The 8946-nt window shown below is 39.8% G+C and overlaps 1 protein-coding gene across 2 annotated transcripts in view; it reads left to right on the forward strand.

Moving 5' to 3' along the window:
* Window positions 1-281: 281 nt before the first annotated feature.
* The window catches only part of mapk8ip1b (mitogen-activated protein kinase 8 interacting protein 1b), a 25077-nt gene continuing 16412 nt past the window's right edge, over window positions 282-8946 (forward strand). The window contains exons 1-2 of one of the 2 annotated variants that reach the window (XM_047802913.1): window positions 282-518; window positions 8523-8634. In XM_047802913.1, coding sequence (XP_047658869.1) covers window positions 412-518; window positions 8523-8634 — 219 coding nt within the window. In that variant the 5' untranslated portion in view covers window positions 282-411. Of the gene's footprint in view, window positions 519-4901; window positions 5287-8522; window positions 8635-8946 lie in introns of those variants that run through there. The other variant, XM_027152265.2, reaches the window with a different exon arrangement.

Below are 8946 nucleotides of genomic sequence, written 5' to 3' on the forward strand. Positions count from 1 at the left end.
TATCTATCTATCTATCTATCTATCTATCTATCTATCTATCTATCTGCTGTCTGTCCTATCTATCTATCTATCTATCTATCTATCTATCTATCTATCTATCTATCTATCTATCTATCTATCTATCTATCTAGCTGCTGTCTGTTCTATCTATCTATCTATCTATCTATCTATCTATCTATCTATCTATCTATCTATCTATCTATCTATCGAGCACGGAGCAGTATGTGGGTACCGGGGCATTATGTGGTACCGGGGCATTATGTGGTACCGGGGCATTATGTGGGTACCGGGGCATTATGTGGGTACCGGGGCATTATGTGGGTACCGGGGCATTATGTGGGTACCGGTGCTGTCGCCCCTCCTGATCGCAGCATCACACCTCCCTGTTTCTGTTCATGAAGCTGCTGATGAATGAAAAAGGAGGCGGAAGAAGCAATGGCGGAGAGAGAGAAGCGGAAAAGCGCGACTCCTGCTCAGTCCTCCCGAGCTGCACAGCCCCGAGCCGCCGCCGACCGGAGGTAAGAAATAAAGTTAAATAAATTGTTTTTTTTTTTTTTATTCTTTAAACAGAAACGCCTTGATATAAAGATGCTGTTCCCGCTGTGGGAAACGGAGAGCAGGATGCTTGTTGATACAACCTTTTTCTCACTGATAAACCCAGGATTAAATCCTCACTTTAATCCAAATATTCAGTTTATACTTAATAAAAGTTGCAAATGCGCGTATTCACGTTTCCAAACTAATAATTGGGCATTAATGTGTTTATCACCATGTTAGTGAAGAGAGACACATTCCATATAGAGCACTGAACGCTTAAAGGTTGTATTTTATCATGCACAGAACTTTATATATCATAGAACTATTTTCTTTTGTAATAGTATAATTTCGTAGTAGTATAATAATATGCTTTAACCATAAAAACATCATACTGCCTCCCCATGCAGCAGTAATCCTACCCCTGTGTTTTTTTTTTTTTTTGTAAGCATGTGATAAAATCTGTTGTTTTATCAGGTCTCGAAGGACCAATGCAGATGTCTGTGTCTTTTGCACGAATCCATTATTTTATTTCCATAAATGTTTTAAAGGCATGTCTGATTTAAAATTGTTGTCCCTTTGAGGTCAGATGTGTCCATTCCAATCAAGCAGGAGTCACAACTGTTTCCACCCGATTCATCAGTTATCTTGGCTTCCAGTAGACTCAGAATTGGCTCCTGCTTGGTTGGAGTGGAAGCCTTTGTGGATAAAACTGTACACTCATGATCTGAGGAAATAGGTTCACAAGTTAACCAAGTAAAATACAGCACATTTTAACAGAATGTATCCCATTTGATTCATTTGTCAGGAATTTTAGGGTTTCTTTTAGATTCTCAGTCAAAAAAAAATTGCATTGTTTTTTATTTATATATATATATATATATATATATATATATAAAGGCAATAAATAATCATTTTTTCTTTTACATGAATCCCATTTTTCACCAAATGGCTCTCTTATCTGATCGTTTTACTACATAGTTTTATTATTTTAAAACAGTTACAGTTAAGTTAATCATATATCATAATATATAGTACCATAAATAATACAGCTCCATATTTAAACTGTAAATATTTAGTTTAATATTGTTTTATTTGTATAGTGTGTTTAAAAATGGACATTTTCATTGTTTATTTATTTTTAACAAAATCTCTTCATTAATATGTCACAGCAAATTTGGCAAATGTTTGTTGAACACTGAATAACTAAAAATGAATCCACATGTGACTTGCAGAGGAAGTAGCTGCTGATTCACTGCTAGCTATTTTTGTTGGAATTTAGGGCATCTAAGCATGGGTTTATTACTAAATACCTAAACACTGACTTCCCAGTGAACTTTACATTTGTGTGTGTGTGTGTGTGTGTGTGTGTGTGTGTGTGTGCGTGTGTGTTGCAGTAGTTGAATTATCTGCTACAGCGTGGCTTTAGCTTTAATAAATGCTCCCAATTTTATTTACGTCTAAAAGACAGTTAAACTGAATAACTAGCCCACAGGAACATTTCTGCAGAGTTGCACACTGAGATATAATATTCTTTCCCACTGCAGACTTGCTGGAATAATAATACATCAAATTTCCCCCACCCCCTTATAAAGTGCACTCCGTAGCCTTGGCCAGCACCCAGATCTGGGCATCTGTTCAGATCCTCTTGTACACATTTCTCTGCAGGAGCAGCAAATGATCCTGTTTTGTTGTTTTCAGAGGTTCTCAGCAATATGAGCGTGTTTGCATTCCATTACATACAATAATTAAAAAATATATTTACACTCTGCAAATCTGATTCTGTAACAAAGATTATTGCACATAAAATTGCACAATTATTGCACATAAAAGTCACAACTCGACTAAATATTACTGACTAAATCAAGTGTAAAATACAAATATCATAAAGCAATGAGTGAGAATAATAATTAAACAAGCTTAATTAGAAACATTAACTCATTGACATTGAATTGCGATCAACTCGATAAGCTGATCAGCTAAAAAAAATATTATCCAGCTTTACAGGACATTAGAAATATGGTAGAAAAGTGTTTAATATCATACAAAAATTCAAGACTAATATTGGACTTCTGTTTAAATGTGTTTGTATTTTCCCCTCATTGAGCAAGCCTGAGGTGACTGAGGTGACTGTGGTGAGGAAAAACTAAATATAACTAAAAAGAAAAAACATAATCACAAGGTTTTCACTCAGCTTGGCTAAAAAGCTAGCATAATCTATTGAAGTGCAGTGTGCTAGTTAGCTAAGTTACGTATGTTAACTCTTATTACCAGTCCACAAAAAGGAAGTGGACTTATGGGACATTTTCAATCATTGTCATGAGTTTGATCTAAATTGAGTCAGGACTGTGCTGGCTTTTAGTGTGAGACGTGTGTTTTTTCCCTCTGTTGAAGATACAAATGCATCTCAGAGAACAGAATTTGGTTGAAATGCCCCTAGTTGGCTTGAAAAAACGCAGTCCTGAGTGTCTACTTTTATATAAGCTTCACATTAACGACCACTGTAGAGTGGGACATGACAAAGGCATTCAAAGTTCAACATGGACGCAACCAAACAGAAGTAACTAACATAGTTTGTGCTCTGTGGAAAAGAGTTAAAAACCTCCCGAGAGTGATCGCTCACTCAGGGCTATTAACCTTCTTTTAACAAAGAATCGGGTGAACGTTTAACGGTTGTTCGTTTTGCTAGCAGGAGAGTTAGATGATGGAGAGTAAAGGTGGATGTGTGGAGAGCAGCAGGTGTAGGTGATGTTCTTCAGATCAACAGTGAAATTATTTAATTTAAATTTATTTTTGGTTTGTGAAATTGACTTGCTTTTAAAATGGGAAAGAATAAAACACTGATATCTCAGACACATAACCTTCTTATGTCCTGGATAGTTTGTGTGTCCTCTTGCCTTTTTGCTCTATTTACCACAAACTAAGAGCAAAGCAGTACATCATTAGTCAGCTGAGTGAAAACTATTTGATAGACTTGTTAGAACGGGGGCATAGAAGCCTTTATTACCGCCACATATACATTACAGCACAGTGGAATTTTTTTCTTCACATACCCCAACTGAGGAGGTTGGGGTCAGAGTGCAGGGGCAGCTATGATACAGCGCCCCTGGAGCAGTTATAGTTTGAATTCTAGAATGTTGTTCTCTTGCTTTCTGGATTTTTGTGTAACATGTTGTTGTTGATTTAGATTGTGGTTGAGTGTGTGTGTGTGTGTGTGTGTGTGTGTGTGTGTGTGTGTGTGTGTGTGTGTGTGTGTGTGTGTGTGTGTGTGTGTACAGCATCTGATTTTACCTGCATGAGTATAAACTGTGCTGCTGCTGCTACACGACAGACAGTTTGGTTTGAACTGAGTGAATGTACAGGTGTTCCTAATAAAGTGACCTGGGAGTGTATTTGTTTAATCAAAATTCAAGCGTAATCCAAAAGTAAATGTAAACTTTGAACAGGAATAAATCTGTGCACTAGGTACACTTTTGTATTGAGGCTGTTTGTATTGTAACAGCTAGCTATTAGCACTCAGCTAGCATACTAGCTAACACATGACACAGGTGTGTAAAGAGTCTGATAGAGGTGCAGAAGGTAAGAGTCGGCTTTGGGTCTGACGTTGACACACTGCACTCATGTCATGAGATTACCGGGAACGTAGCAGAAACTCGCAAAACAAACAAACAAAACAAAGAAGAGCGCAGCACAAGTGAAGAATGCTCACAAAGCAGTTTCAGTAACACAATCGGCTTAGTGACGGCTTTTCAATGGCGTTTAGAAAGCAGGTGAGTTTAAATAACTTTTATAAGGTCAGCTTTTCAGCTCGATTAGCTCTGAGAACCCAAACACTCCTTTTGTTGGCCAGTTTCAGCTGTAAAGGTGAAATCTTTTAACATTAATGGCAGAAGACTGAGAGGGCAGAGACCTTTAATGTGAGCAATTTGTCTGTCAGGATGAGTTAATGAATTAAATTTGATGTATGGGGAAAGAAACGTAAATGTCAGACAGCACGTGTGGGTGAAAATATCTAATAACCCAGTGAGGGGAGTAAAACCTGAGGACTTTATCGTCTCATTCACGCTGTGGTAAAGGAGTCAGGTAGAGTGTCTGGCCTAATGAACACAAAACACTTTCCTCAGGTTTGCAGATACTATCATTCCAATTCAGAACTGATCCCCCCACCCACCCACCCACCTTTCTCAGTCATTCCTCAGGGAAGGATGGTAGTGAAGCGATTAATAGAATATGAATACATGCACAACCTTGTTGTCTTCATCCTGTCCATCTGCCCCACACATCCTCCAGATAATTCAGAAAGAGAGAGAGAGACAGAGAGAGAGAGAGAGAGCGAGAGAGAGAGAGAGAGAGAGAGAGAGAGAGACAGAGAGAGTGAGAGAGATGGAGAGAATGAAAGAGAGATGGGAGGGGAGAGAGGAAAGGAAAGGTGACTGGAGCTGGATCATTAATCCTAAGCACTTTGTTTTGACAAACGGAGAGCAGAGAGAGAGACATACACAGAGAGAGGGGGAGAGAGAGAGATGCTGCAGTCACTAATCGGAGCGAAGGAGAGAGAGAGGAGGTTATATAATAGTTGAAGAAAGCGCACTGTGTTTTGCTCCGTGGTTTGGATTAGCAGCTAGCAAGATGCTGGCATTTCTCTGATTTCTCTTCACATCAGTCTTCCTGCTGCTTCACACTGCTGCACAGCATGAACGACAGAGCCGGGGACGGAGGAGAGGGATGGATGGAGGATCAGTGGGAGAAATGGTACAAATAAGGCTGTGTGTGTGTGTGTTTCTGTGTGTGTCACATTTGTGTGTGTATGTGTGTATAGAATGATGGCAGTGCACTGTTTTTCTAGCATCGCTGAGGGATGCCCTTGACTCAGAGTAACCCTGTGTGTGTGTGTGTGTGTGTGTGTGTGTGTGTGTGTGTGTGTGTGTGTGTGTGTGTGTGTGTGTGTGTGTGTGTGTGTGTGTGTGTGTGTGTGTGTGTGTGTGTGTGAGAGTGAGTGAGAGAGAGATGATACTCATAAATGTGGCTTTGGTTTCACCTCTGGAGGGAACACAGATGCTCTAATCCTTTCCTATGATTGATAGGAAACTTGATACTTATACTGACTTCATGATTAATTTGTTTTTGCTATATCAAACTCAAATGTTTGGTGTTTTGTGTATAATCATCTTACTATAGAATTTAACACAAACATTATAAGTTCAGAAAACTGTCAAATTGCAGTTGTTCTCTTATCAACAAGGTCAGTGTTGCTGCAGAAATAGGCTAGTCGGAGTGAGTGCGTGTTCAAACACGTCTGTTCCTCTTCTCATGACGTGGATAAGATGTGGACACGACGTCAAAACATCTCGAGCCTACTAGTGCGTAACTGGATATATAATTAAATGCTTATCAGTTTTGAAAATGTTTTTGAAATGAAATAGTGAATATTTTGTTTTCAGTTTCTTAAGTACCAGGATTTCAGGCCCACAAATACTTACCACTTTACCACAAAAATAATACAACTGTATGCTTGGAATATTTCCTCGCTCGGCTAGTTACATCCCAAATTCACAGTAGAGCCGTAAGGTAAGGCCCTCGTATATGGTGCCTTGCAAATGCTCTGTGCGTGGGCTCACATATCACAGCGCTAAACACTCATTCAGATCTAATCCTATCTGCTGCGTTTGCTAAAAATGTTCAGAAACACACTGGGTGATCTTTAGGGTGATTCAGTGAATAACTCCAAAATCCCAGAAGGATCTCCCATCATCAAGAGTTACATATGTGTTAACAGAAGAAAATTTGAGAGTTATGGGAGATAAGGACATATTTTCCTTAAAAGCCAGTCATTGGATTAATACAGTGATAATAATACAGAAAGAAATCAATAGCTTTAGATTGTGGCCCTTCGCAGGCTCAAAATGCTGATGTGTCCCCTGCATCAGGAACATGCCGTCCTAGTTCACCTGCTCTAGCCGTCAGGGGTGGGGCTTCAACACCTCAATACCTCCTTGTGTGCATGTGCACGTATGTTGAAAACTTTACCATCATTAACCGTTGAATTCTTTGTGCCATCAGACACACATCATGTTCATTTCATTAGTCAGATACGAGGGATTAGAATTTACAGCACTTGCCTTTCTTGGTATCATTTCGTGTATGAACTGGGTGACTCTTGTGATTCTACACACTCAGAACTAACTGTATGGTCTGGAGAAAATCCCATACATTTCTTCCCCAGCAGTGCTGATCCAGGTAAACTTTAGTGTCTTTCAGCACACGTTTACTTTCTGTTATCTTTGGCGCCAACCATTTTACCCTCTTCATCACTGGACCAGCAGGAATTCAACCAGTCACAGTAGACTACTGAGTACAATGTTCTTCTTCCCTTAAGCACTGCATTGCTGAGAAGGTACTCTCGGAATAACGCACATGGTGATGAGTCGTAGACTCGCCAAACTCACAATACGCAGTTTGGCTTCAAAACAGGAATAAGCGTCGTAGTGCAGAACAATTCGTGGGGACAATGTCAAAGCTTCCCGGAATGTATATTTAGTGCCTCAGCGTTCATCTAACAGAGACACAGAGGAATCTCACAGAGTGTTTATCATGGTGGATGGATGAACCTCACATTATATATTGCTCAGCTGAGATCTATGATGGTAAAGCAGACCATGTTCCAAATACTGCAGTTTCACCAGAACCAGGAGACCAAGAGGCAGTGATTAATGATAGAGATTTAGAGTTTATTGTGGGCAATAGGAAAACCTGTTTAAAACCCACTGCATTGTTGCATTGAAAATATTGTGTACGTGCACACACACGTGCGCCATATAGATAATGCTGAAGGCTGAGATTCGGAACAGGCAAGAGCAAGGACAGAAACACTGTGACCCAGATAAACAATGACATGCAGTAAACATCATGAGTGAACAAACCTGAACCTTCAGCTTCTCTGTGCTATGTTTGAGTTCTGATTAGAATCTGCTCAGAGCAGTTTAATAGGATGGAGAACTACTGAGATCAGGCCATTCCATAACCTCCATTTCCTCCTTTTGATTCATTCCATGGTGATTTACGTGTATGTCCAACTTCTTCAGCTTTAAGGTTTTGACACATAGCCTCACATTCTCCTCATGCAGTGTCTGGATTGAAAGAGAATTCATACTCGACTGAATGTCTGCAGGTTCTTCAGGCTCTGTTTTAGTAAAGCAGCTCCAAACCATAGCACTTCGACCACCATGCTGTACAGCTAGCTTCTTGATACTGGAACCAAACGACGTCTTCCTCCTGCTGGAACCTACGTGGAGATTCAGGGCTTTTTAGAGATGTCTGTTAGCATCACACAGCCTACACTCAGGTGTACATACAGCTTGCTGGATCGTCCCGGCATGGACACGACAGCCGTGCTATTATATCTTTTCCACTTGTCTACTGAATCGTGGAATGATTGATTTTTTAATATTCTGGAAATCTTTACAGATCTTATGAAGCTCTGCACAATTTTGGCAGTTTCACTTCCAGCCTCATGAGGGTGCTTCACCCCTGAGACTTTCAGTAAAGGTCACGAACAGCCGGGGACACCTAAGCTGAATTCTCTTGTGTTCTACGGGGTTTGAAGTAAAAATTTATTAAAATATATTTTAATTTAGACAGATTTTTGTCTTAGAAAGAGATTTCAACTTAAGACTTTTACTGAAATGAACAATGCTAGTTAGTGTATTGCGTTGTGTCACTCCGGCTTGTGCTGTATGTTGATTTCAGGTATTCAGGTGAATCATGTAAATAAAACCTGTGATTAAGTGTCAATAGAGTTTTCATCTCTAATGAGCTGAGGGACCTACACCAAACTACACCGTTTTTTTCTGCTGTTCCTTCGAATCGCTTCACAATCTAGGTGTTTAAATGTCTAGACAACAACATGATGCATAATATGCAGGAGTTTGGGTTTATACTGTGGAAAGTCTGGATTATGGATTTATGGCTTGTTTTTTTGTTTGTTTCAGGTTGACCCATGATATAAGTTTGGACGAGTTTGAGGATGAGGACTTGTCAGAAATCACAGAGATCAGAGATGAGCGAGGCCTCAGCCTTAACTGCCATGGCCTCAACATCAAGGTATGAGAAAATCTCACAGTTACCTGTCTGGTATTTGAGCTGCTGATCTACACACACGCACACGCACACGCACACACACACACAGACACACACACAGACACACACACAGACACACACACACACACACACACACACACACACACACACACACACACACACACACACACACCAAAACTAAAAGCTTCAGATTTTTTTTTTTGCTTGTGTTTTGGCTTGTTGTCTTGTTGTGTAACATGATTGCATCTGAGCTTCAGCTTACTGACTGATGACCGGACGTTCTCATGTAATATTTTATGGACAGAGCAGAATTTA

This window comes from Tachysurus fulvidraco, chromosome 2 (assembly GCF_022655615.1).
Source record: "Tachysurus fulvidraco isolate hzauxx_2018 chromosome 2, HZAU_PFXX_2.0, whole genome shotgun sequence".
Lineage (NCBI taxonomy): Eukaryota > Metazoa > Chordata > Actinopteri > Siluriformes > Bagridae > Tachysurus > Tachysurus fulvidraco.